Raw genomic sequence first — 19,476 nt, 5'->3', positions numbered from 1 at the left:
CCTTCCCCCTCTTCCCTCTAGTCTCCAGAGCTAGTCTTAGAATAGTAACAGAGCGCTGCCCCTCTGGGCAGGAGTCAGTGTTCCTTGGGCGCCTGAGCGGAGCTGAGCTCCCAGGGAGTCCGGAGTGGTTCACTCTTCATCATCCCTCAGACTCCCTAGGGCCCCCAGAGAAGCTATGTATGGGCTGTGGCCTGGGGCGGACGCATTCTTGGTGAGTGTGCCAGGCTCAATTCAGGGAGAGGAGGGACGGGGAGGAGAGCCTTGCCCAGGCCCTGGGAAGTCCGCGCAGACCTGGGCAGGGAGGGCGCTTTGCCGGAGGAAGCCCAGGCAGCTCAGTTGCTTGGAAATGTCGTTGGCCAGCGCGGGCGCTTCGCGATGGCAGCGCCTGGATCCCAGACCTTGTTCAGTGACCTACGCAGAGAGGAATTTCTTCAAACCACTATGAGGCCGGTTCCAAACTATGTCTATCCCTTGTGCCAGGAAGGACTCCCCAGTTCCAGCCTCCCACCCTTCACTGAAAAAACAAGGCAAGGGGAATTAATTTACCCAGGGAAAAACCCTTGTGTGTGGTGGTGGTGGTGATTGGTAAGGGAGAGGGAGACTGAGAAGCTGGGCTGGAAAGTCAAGTTGGAGCCACACTGTGAGGGGCTTTGAACGCAGACTATGGAGTTCCAACTTTATCTTGAACACTACGGGAGTCACCTGTCACTTGCTAAACAGGAGCCTGACATGTCCAGTTTTGCTGTTTAGATGGCAGCAGTGTGGAAGGTGGATTGAAATATCTGGGTTTGGCGGCGAGGAGGTGAGTTAGGAAGCTCTTTTCATAATCAGAGCAGGGTGGATGGTATAATGAGGTTGGGAGGAAGGGAGAGTGTTTTAAATAAGAGGAAAGGCTATGATATATTCATTGGGAAAATAGTCACACGTGGAGGTGAAAGAGCAGAGAAATCAAGGTGGGACTAACTGCCCTGACTTGGATGACGTGGCTGACCGGGTGGTACCATTCAGACGGGTCCTGTTTTGGACAAGATGAGTGTGAGGCCCATAGGCTGTCCAAGTAGAAATACGAAGAGGCGGCAGGTTATATGGGTCTGGATCTCAGGACAGAGGCTTGAACAGGGTGGTCTGTGTGGAGCAAGGAAGTTGAGCCTGGGGTGTTATGTGGTCACCAGGGAGAAGAGTGGAGGAAGAAGGAGGTGCTGTGGACACTGGGTAGCACCGGCAGCAGCACGACTGATTTTCTTTCCATGTCTCAGCTGCATCTGATTTCTATGTCACACCCCAGCCAAGCACAATCTGGGACTGACTCTCATGTGGGCCTTGAGAGATCCTGATGAAAGAGTCTTTTCTTTGGGGGAGGCTGGAAATGATAGTCTTTCTTCACCTCCATCCCTTCACCTCCTGGAGCACCAGAATAGCTTTGCCCAAATTTCTCTTTGATTAAAAAAAACAACTTGGGGAGAAGGGACTTACTGTTCTTTGACTAGATTTCTGGACCCCTCCTCTGGAAATTCTGATTCTCTGAGCTGAAGTGGGACTTTGTGTTTTCAATAACTGCTTCAGATGATTCTATCAGGGAAGTTTGAGAAATGCTACTCAGGCCTAAACATAAACCTGTCCCTTGAAATCCGGTCTCAGACTGAAGCCCTGCTTCCTGCCCTGAATCAGGTTAGAGTGGATCTTAACAGCAACCACAGACTGTGCCTCAGACTCTGGACCCAAACCAACCCTAACCCCGACTTGCAGCAAAACAGCTGGGATCAGTGTGGAAGGTTCTGTGCAAGCCTGTCAGTTCTGTTGTGAAAGTGGCCAAGAGTAGGCTCTGGTCAGCACCATCAGCTCTGGAAATGAAGGGCTGTTGCACATGTTTTTTGAGTGGGCTTTCACACACTGAGATTAATGGGACCTACAGGGAAGTTTGTATATGGAGAGTTAGAGCAAAAAGAGGCTGGAGTTCAGAATTGCTAGAAGTACTTAGTCTTTCTGTTTGCTGCTGTCACTGTTCCAGCATCCTTTCCGTGTAAGTCCTTTCTCTCTCTGAGCCATGACTGAATGATGTTTCTCCTCTTCCCTTTCATAGACTCTGGACTTGGGATGCAGAAGCCTCAGCTCTTGGTTCCTGTCATGGCCACTCCAAATGGAACTCTGATCCACCCAGCATACTTCCTGCTGGTGGGCATCCCTGGCCTGGGGCCTAATATACACTTTTGGCTGGCTTTTCCCCTGTGTTTTATGTATGCCTTGGCCACCCTGGGCAACCTGGCCATTGTCCTCATCATCCGTGTGGAAAGGCGGCTGCATGAGCCCATGTACCTCTTCCTGGCCATGCTTTCCACCATTGACCTAGTCCTCTCCTCAGTCACCATGCCCAAGATGGCCAGCCTCTTCCTGACTGGCATCCAGGAGATTGAGTTCAACGTTTGCCTGGCCCAGATGTTCCTTATCCATGCTCTGTCAGCCATGGAGTCAGCTGTCTTGCTGGCCATGGCTTTTGACCGCTTTGTGGCCATCTGCCACCCATTGCGGCATGCTTCTGTGCTCACAGGGCCTACTGTTGCCAAGATCGGACTAGCTGCCTTGACCAGGGGATTTGTATTCTTTTTCCCACTGCCCTTCATCCTGAAGCGATTGTCATACTGCCAAACACATACTGTCACACACTCCTTCTGTCTGCACCAAGACATTATGAAGCTATCGTGTACTGACACCACAGTCAATGTAGTATATGGACTTTTCGTAATCCTTTCAGTCATGGGTGTCGACTCTCTCTTCATTGGCTTCTCCTACGTCCTCATCCTGAGGGCCGTGTTGGAGCTATCTTCTCGGGGGGCATCACTCAAGGCTTTCAATACTTGCATCTCCCATCTCTGTGCTGTGCTGGTCTTCTATGTACCCCTCATCGGGCTCTCAGTGGTGCACAGGCTGGGTGGCCCTACCTCCTTGCTCCATGTGATTATGGCTAATATCTATCTATTGCTACCACCTGTGGTTAACCCTCTTGTCTACGGAGCCAAGACCAAGGAGATCCGTTCATGGGTCCTCAATATGTTCTTACAAGATGGCAGATGAGGAGGATAACCTCCCCAGTGTCCTCAATCTCTATCAAAGATGGCAGGATTAGAGTCCTATTGAATGTCTTGGTGATTAGAACATCCAACTCACTGGGTTGTCTGCTCCCAGTTATCTAAATAGACCTTGGATTTCTGTCTTCAGGAACGTGTCAGTATGGAAAAATTTATTACCCAGTTTGGATAGGCCATCCTGGAGAATGATCACCCTAATCTTTCTGCTATGGTGGCCTTGCCTTGTTCCTCTCTCCCAACTGAAAAATACATGTAGTTTTGGCATGAGAAGGCTCTAAATGCCACACTTCACGATTCATTCCAGTCTTGATGTATGATTTTAATTATTTTGCTCCCATGTATCCATGTAGGTGAAACTGTGTTGGCTATAAAGCTTCTTTCTTGGGCCCCAAAAGTGGTTACAGAGTCATTTCTAGGGTTTAATGAAGGTATTTGGATGATAGAAATTGGAGGAAGGGGAGGGGTGTGGTAGCCGGAGAGGAGACAGCTCAGATAAAGTGTTTATATTTCTGTCTGCATGAGAGTGTATTTGTGTGGAATCTGCTAATGTGTTTATATAGTTCTACTGGAGACTGTTTTTCCATAAGGTACTATTTATTCTGGTTGTGGCTGTGTGTATATAGGTATGTTCATCTGGCTATATGTAATTTTTAGTGTATGTGTAGGTGCATAGAATATATGCCAGTTGTGTTTTGATGAGTGTGGTAGCTGTGTCCTGGCATGTATGTATTTCATGAATAATGTCTCTGTGTATTTATTGTGTTTATGTGATCTCTGTTACTTGGTATGTGATATGCATCTACTTGAGAATGATGGACAATATCTTTCTGTGTATCTGGTAACAATGTTGCTTCTATTTTTTCTTCATGTTTGTAATATGTAAATGTAGAATGTAATATGTAGAATGTAATATATAATATGTAGAATGCAATGTGTGTAGTGTAAAATATTTCATATTTGTAACAATGTAGAATATGTAATATGCATGAGTGTGTGGAATGTGTAGTGTTGGGATGTCTGTACCTTTTGCCGTGTGTGGTGTTTATGTTTGGGCATATGTCTGTTATGCATAGTATTTGTGATGTGAAATCATTTGGTGTGTTATATATGTCTTTAGTCACGTGTAGGTGGACTGTAATGTCTGAAGGGTGCGTGTGTATGTGTGTGTATGTGTATGCAGGCCTTGTTTGTGATGCAGGCATTTTAGGGCATGTGTCTGGGGCATATATTTTAGGACACATTTCCTTTGTGTAGCAGGTGTGATTATGTGGCATAAGAGTGAGTAGTTTCTGAGCACTGATTGATGAATGGTGTCTGTGTGTATCAGGGGTGGAGGCAGGAGATTGAAGAGGTCCTGATTGTAAGCAGCAGGTGTAGTTTCCAAATTTGAGAGGCATGACTCTAAGAGGCTGAGTTTCTTGGCCTGGCCTCAGCCTGGGATTATGGTTCAGTCTCTGGGAGTGATAGATAAGCACAGGGCTTCTTTGCATCTTCTCAAAGGCCAGACCACACCTTCTTCATCCTGACCACAAGGTTTCAGGTGCTTCTGTCAGTTCTTCCCATCTTTCCTTCCACCCTCCCTGAGGTATTGACTGCCCTAATACCTGCCTTCTGCCTCAATAGCAGGTCACAGTATCTTCCCATCTCCCTTCCCTTTCTTGCTGGTCTACCAAACGTGTTTAAACATTGTCCTTGATTGTAGGGAGTTTCTTTTAAACCCTTTGGGGAATCAGTGAATGAGGATGGGGGATGCGGGGGGAGACCAATATGAGACACTGTACAGGCTCAGGCATCCTTTAGGAGCCTCTCACTCTAGGTACACTCACTCAGGTTCCAGCTCTTGGAATGTGTGGGGTCAAAAGTGTTCACGTTGAAGAATGATAGGTAGAAAACAGTGTTGATTCATTTGAGGCAGAAGAAAGAATACTGCTGTAGGACTTATAAGGTTGAAACCCTGGAAATATAAACTGGCATACCATATAACCTCTCTGGATCTCATTTCCTCTTCTGTATAGTAGAAAGTACAATAGCAGTGATCTTGTAAAGCTTAAGTGCTGTGAATGTCCTTTGTTAACTACAAAGTGTTGCAGACATGCAAGAAACGATCCTATTCATGGGTGTCTTCATGTACAACTTTAGGAAACACCATGCGCATCATGGTCTATCTGAATGGTGCTCCCAGAATTGTGCAGTGTATCACCAATTGGCCATGTATGGTTGTCTTGACTTATTGTTAGTAATTAAAACAACTGTTTCTCTCTTAATAAATTGTTTTTACAAAGCTTCAGAGAAGTTGTAGTTCATTTCCCTGTGCTTGTATCTGATTTACAAATGAAAAGCATTCTTTCCAGGAAGTTTCTTTAGACATGGTTGATAACTATATGAGGAAAAGAGACGTTGTGCGGTTGGAATTAGATGCAATATAGGTTAAGATCACTAGCTTTGATATTTGATCACGTTACTTAGCCTAGTGAACCTCAGTAAATTTGGAAAGTGTAAGCACTGCAAAACAGATATAATGTAGCTCCTGTTGGGTGGTTGTGGGGATTAAATAGCATAATAAATTTGAAAACACATGGAAAATAGAAAGTGACCAATAAATGCTGGTGGCAATAGTTTTAAGTAATGAAACTGATAAAACGAGATGATATGTTTATTCCGTTATAGGGGATAATATACAAAGTACAGCAGTCTTCACCTTTCGTAACCACCTTCTGTGCCAAGGCCAGAAGCTAGTCCGTTGTCCAGATTGCAGTGTCACTGTTTTTAGACCAACTTGTGGCCTTCTTTCTCAGGAGATCTGGGGATATCTCTGAGTCCTCCAGAATCTCTTTATTTGGATAACTGGTAGTGACTGGGGTAATTGTTGTTTGTTCGAAAACTTGGCTAATTGCTAGACTAGATTAAGGGCTTTCTCTGAGCTCCCACAGTCTCTGTGCTTCCTTCCATCATAAAACCTAAAGCTCTACATTGCTACTGGATGTTTATCCCTCTGTCATAGAACTTAAATAGTTTTATAACTCTCTGTTTATCCTCCACTGCAGAACTTAAATATCCGTATGATAGTTGTCTGTCTCCCTGGAGGACAAGGACTAGGTTTTGTTTATCTCCAGGGCCTGGCGTATAAAGTGCTCAATGGCTGTTTGGCTGGGGCCTCTCAGAAGGAGGGAGAGGCTGCGTGGGTTCTGGTTTACTTTAGATAAACAAATTCACTCTTATTCCCTGCTCACCTCACACTTGCCATCCATTCTCATCTGTTGTTCCTTTCTCTGTAAACTATAGTCCTTAGTTTGACCTGTGTTATTTTATGAAGTCCACAGAGTACTTTCCCCATCTATTAATGATCAATTATGAACTAAAGGCAACGTTAGAGTGTAGGTAATGTTTGGTTACTTATTCCTTACTATTGAGGCAAGATCGTTCTGTATTCTCTGCTCAATGCCCCGTGAGTCTTAAGGTTTGCCAGTCTGGCTGGTGGGAACAGTCGCTATCCTTGGCCGCATGCGAGCACTGACCAGTGTTTCCTTGAATCTTTAGGTACTTGCTCACATGCATGTGCTGGTTAGTACCCAGCTGAATTCCTGAGGAGGACCCTATACTCCTCTGGAGCCCTCTCTGTGTAGATCTCTCATATTCAACGCTCTGCCTTCAAACTCTAGCTAGCTTGGTCTTTCTGCACTCTCAGCTCCATATCTTCAACCTAAGATGTCCACTGGACTCTGCCTGCATTCTCCTTTCCTGTACTGCAGCATGAAAACTCTCTCAAGGCCGTAAGCTGGGGGAACCACAGGGGTCACCTCATTTGTTTCCCATGTCTCAGGGCTCACTGTCCTTCATTGTCTGATATCCAGTGTCTTGAAAACCATTGCTTTAGTTATATTGTCCATTTTAGGTTCCATCAGGTGGATATTACTTCCTGTTACACCATCTTGGGCAGAAGTAGAAGTCTCTGGGGCATATTTTAAAAAGTCTTTACATCGTCTAAGTCTATGAGAGGTTGAGGGAGGCAGCAGAGATGCTCAAGGAGGATGGCAGCTAGTGTCAGGCTGCATGCTTGCAGGCACCTGGAGCTCTTTGATTGTTAATTTTGATGTGGTCTGAGCTGGAATGGCCTGATTTGACATTGTCTATTTTTTATAGCTTAAATCAGCATGCCCTGTGTTGTGAATTTAAAACTTACATTGTGAAACTGACCAAAATAAAAAATAAAGAGAAACCAACTAAATGCACTTGGATTTATTTATAGGTATATATATATTTTTTACTTATTTAAATATGTAAGATATTTATTTTCACATTAAAATTGTTCTCTAACTCTCTAAAATGTTCTCTCACTATTTTTATCATTAAAGGAGAAACCAGATGGCAGTGGTCTTATATGGCTGGTGTTGGGATTAGGGGAGGGTTAGGGAAACTGCATCCTCCTTCCTCAGCCAGGAGTTCAGAAACCCACGGCCAGGGAGTAGAAGGCAGAGGCATGGTCCCTGGGGACCCTTGCTGTGAGTTAGCTAGACACAGGCCCCAGAGCCTGGGGGACAAAGAAGATGTGGCCCTAGAGTTTTGGGGAAAGACAGAAGGATCCATGGGGATCCAGGCTCAGCAAAAACCCAAGCAGGGGCTACCAATGGAAAGAAGGCAGAGGACAGAGAAAGCCTCAGGAAGGCGAGGAGCTGGCTCTTAATCATGGGACTTCCCTGAGAGCTTATTCTGCTTTTTCTCTGGCTGAGTTTGGTAAGCCTGGGAAGAATCTTGGAGAAAAGCTCCTCCAAAGGCCATAGCCATACAAATGGGATTCTTCTAGACTTTCCTCACTCATTCCCCCTGTCTAACCACACTGGGAGCTGGCTAAGTATCCAGCTGGCACTAGGCCCATCTGGGGAGGACTCTAGAGACCCCCCTCTATTCACTGCCCCTCCTTCCTCATTCCCCCAGGCATACCTTCCTAGGACACAGAAGCCAAGAAGGACACCAGACCCACAGCTGGCTGCTGAGGGGTACCTGCTGATAGACCTTCTGGGCAGTCCCCCGCTCCCCAGCAGGGAGAAGCAGAGGAGGGAGGAGGTAAGGCAGAGAATAAATAATCCTGACCAGGGAGGCCCAGATGAGGAGGCGGAGACAGAGAGGGCTGTGCTTCAGTGCAGCCTGCCCTGCCCGACCTCCTCAGGAAGAGTACTGGAGAAAAGGGCAAACGTTCCTTCAGTGCAACTGAGGTGAGTGTAGGAGACCAGGGGGTACATCCAGGTGTGTGGGCTTCTTGTAGCCAGGGATCTCCTGTTAGACCTGCTGAGTGAATGAGAAACCAGGCTGTGAAGAACCAGAAGTCCAGGGGTGGGGCCGGGGGATGTGAAGGAGGGCCCTGGCTCAAGGAACAGACAGCCTTAGAAATTTCTGTGCTTGTGTGGTGAAGGGAAGCATGGGCGATGTTAGATGCTGTCTATGGGTGGTTTTCCAGTGATCGGTTTACTGAGAGCCTGGCAGGAGTTGGTCTAAATGCAGGTGAACGGGGACAGAGAACAGACCGGGTTGGGACTGGATTAGAGTTGGATTAGGGCTCAGTGTGTGAACAGCGCCAGTATTCAGGTTGTTAGTGTGGACAAAATTCAGTTTGTGATTGGGGATCAGACTATAGCTCTGTTTGGGGTGTGGGCTCTGAGCAAATTCGGGCTCCTTCTGTACTCTGCATCAGGAGTCAGGCTGCCGCTGAGATTGGGACTTGACAATCTTCCAGGGCCTCTGATCCTGACTTAGTCTGTTCCTAGATCAGGGTTCAGTCTTCAGCCCATTTGAAAAGTAGATTAGTGTCTATACCGTGGCTTCCCCTGCCTTGCACTCTTTACCTCATCTACATTGAACCACTTGCAGCTTTCCAAACGAGGTATGTTCTCTTTCTCTCTGGGACTTTGAATTTGCCAGAATCTACCTTTAACAACAAATTAGATCAAGTCTGTTGTTTAAATTCCCCCAAGTCACTTAGAATTAAAGTGAAGCTTCTTGCCATGTCCTGCAAGCCACTCCGTGATCTGGCCCCTGCCCTCTTCTCTGACCTCATCTTCTAAAACTCTCTCGTGCTCTCAATACTCTGACCACATTGACCTTCTTTCTCTTCTATGAATACCGAAACTCATTCTTGCCTCAAGACCTTTTTCTCTTGTCTTCTCCTCCTGGAACACTAGTTCCCTAGATCTTAGAGTGTCTGCTGTTTTCTCATCACACATTTCTCAGCTCATATGTCGCCTCCTCAGAGGCTTTCACTCACCCCCATCTCAAATATGGGAGCCCTGGCCCTGTCCTTTCCTGTCCTATCACTCTATCTTGTCTTCAGTGCACTTATCTTTGTCTGAAATTTTCTTGCTCATTTGTTACTTTTTGTTATTGCCCTCCTAGTGCGTGAGCTCCATGAAAGCAGCGATCTTTTTCTATTTTATCCAGTGTTTTATCTCCAATTTTGGGCACAAAGTAGGTACTCCATATGTTTTTGTTGTCTAACTGAATGCTGCTGTTCCCACGCCCCCAACCATGCTTGGTTAACTCTGACTGGACTCTCAGGTCTTGGCCTGGTTGGCCTCCTTGGGGAAGCCCTCTCAGCCTGGCAGCTTGGGGGGGCTCTTGTCTGCTTTGCTCTTGAGGCCCTTGAGCTTACCTTGTCCTAGCATTTATCACAACATGCTGTGATGTCTGCATATTTGTCTCAGTTTCTCCCCACCACTGGAGGGCTGAACAGTACCTTGTTTACCCTGCATCTCAGTATCTCCAGGGCATAACACAGAGCCTGGAACACAGTAGTCAGTCAATTAATAATTGTTGAAAAAATCGGAGTATCAATCAAAGTCCCAGATCCAGTTTTTCCACTGCACCACATTTCCCTGCATGTAAGCAACAGCTAGAGTAGCTCCAAATGGCACTGATAACTAGGTCAAGCTTTGCAGGTCTGTGGGACTCTTACTGGCTCTCGTACTACTTGGGAAGTGGAGGAGCAGGGACCTGAGCCTCTAGAGCTCTGCTGGGGCTGATTTTGGAGGGCCAGGCTGACCTGAGTGAGTAGATTGGAGCTGGAAGCCTCACTCTGCTTTATTTGAGTTGGAAATCGCACCCTCTCATTTTTCCATTTCCATCTTGGCCATTCTAAAAAGAATGCCCAAGGCCCTGCAAGGGCTCCCCTGCTTCATCAAATCCAAACAAGGTATGGGGGACAGAGGATGTGGGTGATTTGCAGTGGAAGTGATTCTGGGGCTACCACCCTCATAGAGCGTCAGGAAAGAGCATCCGCTCCATGAATCAAGTGATGAGCTCCTACAGTCCTTGCTGGCCACCGCATTGCCCCTGAAGTCTGCCTTCCCTCTCTGATCCTGGGAGTAGGAGTCAGAGACTTCCAGGTATTTCTGGGCTTGTATCCAAGAACACTTTCTTCCAGATGTTCCCACAGAGGCTGGCAGTGCCTGCAGAGGCCCCCACCCCACTGCTCTAGGCATGGAACATTTTCTGTGTTTACACCATGAATCTCCTCTCCCATTCTCTCCTTGTTTCTCTTCCCCGCTGAACCTAAGTGGGAAGAGCTGGTCAGGTATCCAATTCACAGGGAGGCTCTCTAGACTCATGAGTCCTCAAATTTTGGATTCCTTGGAGACTAACACTGAAATAGTCCTTATAAAGTATTGGTCTATTCTTTTGTGTGTGTGTGTGTGTGTGTGTGTGTGTGTGTGAGTAAGATTGGCCCTGAGCTAATATCTGTTGCCAATCCTCCTCTTTTGGCTTTAGGAAGATTGTCGCTGAGCTAACATCTGTGCCAATCTTCCTCTATTTTATGTGGGATGCCACCACAGCCTGGCCTGACGAGTGGCACTACATCCGTGCCTGGGATCCAAACCTGCAGACCCCAGGCTGCCGAAGTGGAGCGCGCAAACTTAATCACTACTCCACCAGGCTGGCCCCTGCATTGGTCTGTTCTTAAGGAGACTGGGAGAGGGGCCGGGCAGTAGTTTGGCATATTCTCAGTGCCAAACACATGGATTTGGCATTGAGAGCCCTTACTCTCAACATCCTTATCTATCAAATGGGGTTAATAAAACCTGCTTGACCGGCTGAGGGGAGGCTCTAATCATATAAGAAGGAAGTACTTGGTAGAGAATAAAGCTTTTTAATCTCTATCTTGGGGCCTCCCCAGGTCACAGCCAGAGGAGTTGGGACTGAAAGGAGGAGATTACCCAAGTTCCAGTCCAGGGGGGTCCTCTTTACTGCCCTCTTGGGTTGCCTTCTAAGGGTCTACCTGGGCCAGGTGTCCTACTTACCAAGCCCTTCTGCTACCCTGCCTCTTGGGCAGATTTTAGTAGCTTTCAGAAAGTGCAGCACAATTAAAGGCAGTCTAGAAGAGAGGAAAATGTACAGGCCTTGGAATTAGACAATCTAGGTTAAATTTCTGCTTTACTGTTCAACCCTGGGAACATTATTTAACCCTTTGGAACCTCAATTTTTCACCTACAATATAGAGAAGATACATTAAATTCCTATTATGCAGAGTTGTTCTTGGGTGAGAGAGAAGCTTTATACAGTCTGGCATTTTGTAGGCACTCAATGATTTCTGTTATTATCATTAAAGCCATGCAATCAGTGCTGGGAGTGATGTCATTGTTCTCTTGGGTCTGAAGAAATAGAATTCATAGACACTGGCCTACCTCTATGACTGCTTTTCCATGGGTCTCTGAAAAGGAAGGAGCTCAGAGAGTTCTGAGAAAGAGTGTGAGGATGGGCTGGTCTTGGGGGCTGAGTTGGCACTGGGGGACAGAGCCCTGGAGAGGAGGGGAAGGATTGAGGAGGGTTGAGTGCCTCAAAATGGATTTCCACTCTGTATAGCCAGGGGCTCCTTCTCTCTTATTCTCAAGAAAGGGCTAAGATATCATTCACAATTTAAGAAACATTCCTGGGACTTGCTAAGATAGTGTGACTTTTTCAGAGAAAAGCTCAAGGACAGTGCTGTTCCCTGGGGGTTGGGACAGCGTGGGCTTTAAAAAAACAACCCAAACATCTTTGTTTATTTTTCCTTGATTATGTGTTATTTTCAAAATAGAGTGATTTAGTTCCAATTTCCTCCAGAGCTCTAAATGTTCTCTGAGTGCGTGCAGATGTTCTAATTACCAACAGGGGCTCAGGCTGGACGTCATTTGGTCCCTCTGCCTGCCTCCTTAGCAGAACTGTGGGAGACTGGGATGCTTCAGGGATAGACAGTCTGAAGGGTGACATGGGCTCTCTCACTGGCTCCCTCCACATTTCTTCGTTTCTCTCCTCCTGCAGTCTTTGGAGGTCTAGCCAGATATTTTACCTTCCGTGATAGCTGCCCATTTTGTGCTCCAAGGCACTTCCCTCCCAGGCTAGCTGAATCCTCCTCTCTTTGATTTCTGGTATCTCCATATCAGTGTTAGTCTTTGCCATTGTGATAGATGGACTGCCAGTCAGTATGTGTGTGTATGAATGTGTGCTTGAGGTGGAGTGGCAATTAAGGTGACAAATTGGAGGGAAATGAAAAGATTTTAGAAACCACACATTTTCAGAGATCTTATTCCTCATTTTTATGGAAATGTGAAAAAAAGTGCTTTGTACACTGTGATGCAGTTTTTACATCTTTTGGGATGCCTTATCTCATATAATTTTGCAGCAGCACTATGAGGTTATTATTACCTTCTGCATTTATTTAGAGCTGAGACTTGCATTCCTTGCCCCAGGACTCTGCTCACAACATCACTTTACCCTCAAAGGTAATAGGGTTGAAGATGCCAACCCATGATTCTTCCACAATATGTTTCCTAAAGCAGCGCATTTTGATCCTGGGAATTGCCCTGCTCTACCATGTCTGTTCATGTGAAATTTCTGGACGGTGTGGATATCTGGCTCTCTGGAGTACCGGAGCCTTCTTGCTGATGCCTCCAGGTGAGGGATCCTAGGTCACCCCCTCTCTTGGGCACAAACTGTGCCACATGTCCACTTTGCATTTCTTTAGAGCCAAGGCTTTGCACCTACCCTGTTCTCCATGTATCCTCTCATGCCCTCGGGCTCCCTGGGCAAGAAAGGCTTTTGCTTTTTGGCCTTAAAGATTATTATTTTGAACTGAAGCCCACCCAGCACTGCCATTCCAAACATTCTTTCATTCTTCTCAAAAGTCTCTATAGTTCAGACAACTGGCAGTCCTTCCTCCCTTTGTCTGTGCCATCCTCGTTAGATGCCTATTGAGGGATTCTTCTTTTGATAAAAATCATTTTCATTTTCAGCTAACATTAACTAAACAGTAATAAATACAATATTGTCCCTGCCATCAAAGAATTCATAATTCAGGGAAAAACAAATACAGCAATAATTATAGCTCAGGATGGTAAATGCATAAAAAGAGACCTAAATAAAGTTCTTCCGAGCACAAAGCAGGAAATATTTAACTATACCCAGGGGAAATAGGCTTAGGAAAAATAGAAAAGAGAGAGACAGTAAACCACGATGTGAAAGATGAGTAAGATTTTGCTCACTGGGAAGTCAAGGAGTGAGGTTTGGGAGGATCTTAACAAAGGGAAGAGAAGTAGAATAGACAAGAAGACACAGAGGCATGGGAATCAACGCACCTTCAGCATACAGCATGAGCTGACTTCCGTAGTAGTTCAGTCTTTGTTATAGAATTAATTTGGAGTTTTCAAAAGTTTTTTTTTGAACAACAGATAGTGACCTGATTTTATTTGGTTATAATATTATTGGAATTATACAGGTGAAGAAGTTTACACTAGGGGCATGGCAGTCAGATCAGAATATCTAGCTTGTGTGACTGTTTAGGCCACCATCACAGAACAAAGAAAACACTAGAGGAAGATGACTAACAACAACAGATAAGATTTTTTTGCATATTTACTATGCCAGGCATTGTGTTGATTGCTGTACACTCAACGTCTTATTTAATCCTCACATTGACCTCTGTTAGATAGCGAATATTATTCTCATTTTAAAGATGAGGAAACTGAAGTTTGGAAAAGTTCAGTGATTTGCTCGATATGGCATAGCTAATGAAGTTTTTGGCTGGCATTTGAATCCAGCATGGATTTCAAAACTCATACTCTTAACAGCTATACAATGCTGCCTCTGGAAGAGTTTCTTTTTCAGACACGGAGAGTTTGATGTGCTTGAGAGAGACCCAGGTGGACCCTTTTAGTAAGAATTTAGAATTAGGAATCTGGATCATGTAAGATAACTCAGGGCTTGCTAAACAGATTTTGGAATAAATAGTTTATACATAACAAATGGATTTACTGAAGGGGATGAGATGGCCCCGGGGAGAAAGTATAGAACAAGAAGAACACTGAGGATAAAATTCTGAGGGCATTATCATTTAAGAATATGATTAAGAGTCAAGCAGAGAAGGCTGAAGATCCAGAAGGGACACCAAGAATTAGTGATCAGAGAGAGATGAGGAACAGCAGAAGCAGGAGGGAGGAGTTTTAAGAAGGAGGGAACTGCTCAGAGTGTCACAGACTACAGAGAGGTCAGTGTGGAAGATTTAGGGGGCATTGATGAGGTTGGCCTCTTTGCCTGAAGTTCTAGGTTAATAACCTTCTCCCTTCAGTAGTTTGAATTAAATTGTTACTCTCTGTTCTAAAACTCATACTCCCACTGTTTTGCTCTTAGTGTCTGGTCTGAGGGAACCTCTGGGTAACAGCTTAGTGGTGGAAAGAAGATTATTGACACATCTTGAGCCCAGTGAATGGTGTATAAGTCCCTCCTGATGATGGCCATGAGCTCTTCTTCACACTCAACTGCCCTCTGGTAACCCATGCAGAAAGCCCCTACCCCAGGTGTCAAGGACCAGATCTTAAGAATCTAGCTTTTCCTTTTTCTTCCCAAGATAAAATTATCTTAAATATACCTTAGCAATAAATGACACGATTTCTATATTGGAAAGAGGAGATAGCTAGCTCCCAAATTATAGTTGAACATATATATATAAAAAATGGGTGTAAATCTATACAATTTACATAATTGAGTAAATAGTAGGACCAAAAATATTTGTGGATGGAAGAAAGAAAGAGAGGAAGGAAGTTAGTCAGCTCTTTAATTGTTTCAACAGAGAGATAAGATCTGAGAAAACTCGTCTGACATTTCCCACTTCAGCAACCTCTGCTTATATCTACCACTTTAGAAGCCAGACTTGAGGAGACTAGAGCCCTGCTATGGTATTGATTATTACTCCAGTGCTTCTAATGTCATCATCTCTCAGATTTAGTCTTCTGTGTTAGTCCCACTCTCTTAAGTCTGGTAGGTTGCCTAGAAACAGAGCTTGAGATGGAGATTCTGGTTTAAATGATATATTGAGGGAGTACTGCCATGAGAAGAGGAGTGAGGGAAGCGGGATAGAGCCAGGAAAGAAAGCTAAGTAAGGCTGTGGTCTCAGGAAGTTCTGGTTCCTCAGGAAGTTCTGAAGCACATGTTGCATCACAGCTTTGGTCCTACCTGGAGGCAAGCAGGCTAACCTTTTGTACCTTTATGCCAGGCAGTCATTGAACACTATATGAGCCCTGAGGGGGATAGCGTAACTTCCTGGGTGTGGTGCCTCTCATTTGATCATGAACAATTTTCTGGAGAAGGGAAGAACTGTGAGCTGTTACCATTCAACACCCCCTAGGATATAGGTGCACTGGCTTGGTGAAGGGGACCTAGGTGGGACACCAATGGCATCCACTGCAGCCATTGTTTGTTTTATGATATAAACTGGGTAGTCTGGACAAGTGTAAGACTTTGAATGGACATTTGGGAAAGAGTGAAATGTAGAGTTAGAGTTCAGGATGAAGTTAGTGTGTCAGGTTTTCAAAAAATTGAAATAGAGTTTGTCATAAAATATGTGCTATTAAGTTTTAGATTAAGTTTGAAATGACTACTAGAATTAAGTGTTAGGTTAATATTAAAGTTAGGGTTAAGGCTAGAATTGAAGACATCATTAGGATTAGTGATAAGGTTAGGTTTCAGTGTTAATCTATGTTGCCATTAGTATTGCTACATTTGGACTGGAATTAGTCTTAAAGATAGTCTAATGATATAATTAGAATTACAGTTGGTATTAAGCATAGGGAGCATAACGGTAGGATAGGACAGAAGAAGTGATGGGATTTTTTTTATCATCTAAGCCTGATATGTGCTCAATCAATAGTATATCTTTGGTGAACTAAATGAGTTAAAATTTGCTTAGAATTTTTGCCTTAGTATTTTACTTGTCTTCAGGATTGACTTTAGAGTGGGGTTAGTCAGTAGGGCTGGGTGAATTTTCACCTGGGCCTTGAGTTATGAAGGACAGTTAGATTGATATTAGAATAGAGTCAGAGTTTGGATAGACAATTAAGTTAGAGTTTGGGTCAGAGAATATGACATCAGCATGGAGGGAAGGAAGTGTGCTATTGTGATTCTGGAGAATCTGACAATGGCTTGTCTTTGCATTCCAGCCTCTACCTGCCTGGCACTGGTCACAGCTCAGCTTCCTCACTATGGTGGTCCCCAGTGGCAATGAATCCAGTGCTACATATTTCATTCTAATAGGCCTCCCAGGCTTGGAAGAAGCTCAGTTCTGGTTGGCCTTCCCACTGTTCTCCCTCTACGTTATTGCTGTTCTAGGTAACTTGATGATCATCTACGTTGTGCGGACTGAGCACAGCCTACATGAACCCATGTACATCTTTCTTTGCATGCTTTCTGGCCTTGACATCCTCATCTCCACCTCATCCATGCCCAAAATGATGGCCATCTTCTGGTTCAACTCCACTACCATCCAGTTTGATGCTTGTCTGCTACAGATGTTTGCCATCCACTCCTTATCTGGCATGGAGTCCACGGTACTGCTGGCCATGGCCTTTGACCGCTATGTGGCCATCTGCCACCCTCTACGCCATGCCACTGTGCTAACATTGCCTCGTGTTACCAAGATTGGCATGGCTGCTGTAGTACGGGGTGCTGCACTTATGGCACCCCTGCCTGTCTTCATCAAACAGCTGCCTTTCTGCCATTCCAATATCCTTTCCCATTCCTACTGCCTACACCAAGATGTCATGAAGCTGGCTTGTGCTGACATCCGTGTCAATATCATCTATGGCCTCATTGTCATCATCTCTGCCATTGGCTTGGACTCACTTCTCATCTCCTTGTCATATCTTCTTATCCTCAAGACTGTGTTGGGTTTGACACGTGAAGCCCAGGCAAAGGCATTTGGCACTTGTGTCTCTCATGTGTGTGCTGTTTTCATATTCTATGTACCATTCATTGGATTGTCTATTGTGCACCGTTTTGGCAAGCGGCATGACTCCCTCCTACCTATCATCATGGCCAACACCTACCTGCTTGTTCCTCCCGTGCTCAACCCTATTGTCTATGGAGTGAAGACAAAGGAGATCCGGCAGCGCATCATACGTCTTTTCCATGTGACCACCCACACTTCAGATCCCTAGGGGTCAGTGATCAAACTTCTTTTTCATTCAAAGTCCTTCAATTCAGATATTAATATCAAGATTTTGGAAGAAAGTATTAGGAAAAAAATCTTCCATAATAAAAACACAATGGATCTTTCGAAGATGAAACTGGTTGGAGAATCTCCATGTGGATAGGGGCAGCAGAACCATATCCTCCCAATCCCCATTTTTCACTATCATTTTTCCTTTTAGTTCTTCTCTGTATATAATTATTAGGACCCCAAGGTGATTGTGGTTGGAGGGTTATTAGTCCCCATTTAACCATTCAGTCCAAATCTCTAAATTGCTTGCACTGAAAGTCCACAGCATTCTGAGATAAGTGTTGTATGTCTAAAGAATGTTTACCAAAGACTTAAACATGGCAAAAGTAAATGACATAAGAATACAATACCATCAGATAATCTGATTTAAAACTATAATTTCCTCTTCAGAATCCCCTACCATGTTGGATCTCAGAAAAAGAGACATACCTGGATTTCCTTCTTCAAGATGACCTCCACAGAGAATAAATAATTTCTTTTCTTCTCGGCACCAGCCCTTAAGAAGAGTATTGGAAGTAAAACCGTGAAAAGACCACAGTTATTTACATTAATTAAAGATGACATGTTCTGTTCCGAGAGTTTTCACAACCCATTTATACTTTTCCTTATTTAATTTTCTTATCAACCTTTTGAGGAATATGATTAGTACTCCCATTGTACCAATGGGGAAATTGATGTTCAATGGGGATCAGTGAATTACATGAGGTCACGAAAAAATTTAAGTCTTTGATTCCCAATCCCACATTGTGGAGAGGGAGTGTTAGAGAGTCCAGTGGGGCAGTGAGTTAGACATTTCCAGAGTCTTGCATTTTCTAATGGAGATATTTAATTTCCTTTCTCACCCATCCAGTATTGTATTTAGAAATTTCCTGTTAATGTTGTTGATGGCTTTAATCCCAGAAGTTACTGGTCCATTTGCCATTGTACTTGTGTAGTAGAAGCAGGAATATGTTTGAGTAATTCCCAAACAGTGGCTAGTTTGGGAAATAGCATGATTAGCTATTTCAGTGGGGACATTCACTGGTTATCTGGAGAGACACTTTATGGAGAGATGCAGCTGAGAATACCTAGAAGCTCATGGCAGAAATGGCAAGTCTACCACAGACCAGGGAGTCAAGAGCAGGAGGCATCATGAGACTGAGCAAGGCTGGTGGCCCAGGTGGCTAGTCAGGAAGCAAGGCCAAGGCAAGCATGCGTCCACAGAAACTGAGAAGAACGTATAAAGGGACATCATATATCCCCAGGGCTTTGAGCTGTTCTACTGGGGAAGCCCACAGCATCAGTGCCCTGAGAACAAGACCACAGGCGGAGATGAGACCACTACCTACAGGGGGAGTGCTACCTAAAAAAAAGGTAGGTGAGTGTGAGAAGCAGGTGTGAGAGCATGGCACACAGGCTATCCAGAATTTTCTGGCCATGGCTTAGTAGCACAGGACTACTTGGTAGCGAGGGCATGGAGAGAGCATAGCTGATTTCTTGGACTGGAATCCAGAAGATGAGAATTGTGAGCAGCATGGAATCTGATATGCCCTGGTGAGTGGTAGCCAGAAGAACTAGGTGCATAAGCTAGAGTCAATGCAGACGTTGATCATTTTGGGCTGAGTGGAGGGTCAGCTCACTGCCCAGGAATGCCCTGACATCGGGATTGAGAGAAAGAGAAAGAATGAAAGAGAAAGAAAGAGACAGATCTTTTTTCTCATTAGGAAAGCAATGTATGATCACCATAAACAAAAATATCAGACACTCTGAAAATATAAAAGAAATAAAAATATAATAAAAAATCCAATAAACTTGTCACCTTAAAAGAAAAAAAACATTGTTAGCATTTTGGTGTTTATTTTTCCAGATTTTTAATAAGCCTTTGTGTGCATGCTTCTGTAT

The 19,476-nt window shown here is 44.6% G+C and overlaps 2 protein-coding genes across 2 annotated transcripts; both read left to right on the top strand.

Annotated features, from left to right (window-relative positions):
• Positions 1–2,094: 2,094 nt before the first annotated feature.
• Positions 2,095–3,069, top strand: LOC124252465 (olfactory receptor 51D1). The gene has a single exon (XM_046686001.1). The coding sequence runs from the start codon at positions 2,095–2,097 to the stop codon at positions 3,067–3,069; it is 975 nt and encodes a 324-aa protein (XP_046541957.1).
• A 5,151-nt stretch (positions 3,070–8,220) lies between these two features.
• Positions 8,221–18,036, top strand: LOC124252469 (olfactory receptor 51E1). The gene is made up of 2 exons (XM_046686006.1): positions 8,221–8,293; positions 16,538–18,036. Exon 2 carries the CDS (start codon positions 16,580–16,582, stop codon positions 17,531–17,533), a length of 954 nt encoding a protein of 317 aa, XP_046541962.1. The 5' UTR covers positions 8,221–8,293; positions 16,538–16,579; the 3' UTR covers positions 17,534–18,036.
• The last annotated feature ends 1,440 nt before the right edge of the window (positions 18,037–19,476 follow it).

This window comes from Equus quagga, chromosome 14, assembly GCF_021613505.1.
Source record: "Equus quagga isolate Etosha38 chromosome 14, UCLA_HA_Equagga_1.0, whole genome shotgun sequence".
Taxonomy (NCBI): domain Eukaryota; kingdom Metazoa; phylum Chordata; class Mammalia; order Perissodactyla; family Equidae; genus Equus; species Equus quagga.
Note: the sequence above shows the minus strand (reverse complement) of the source record. Positions and strands in the feature narration are given on the sequence as shown.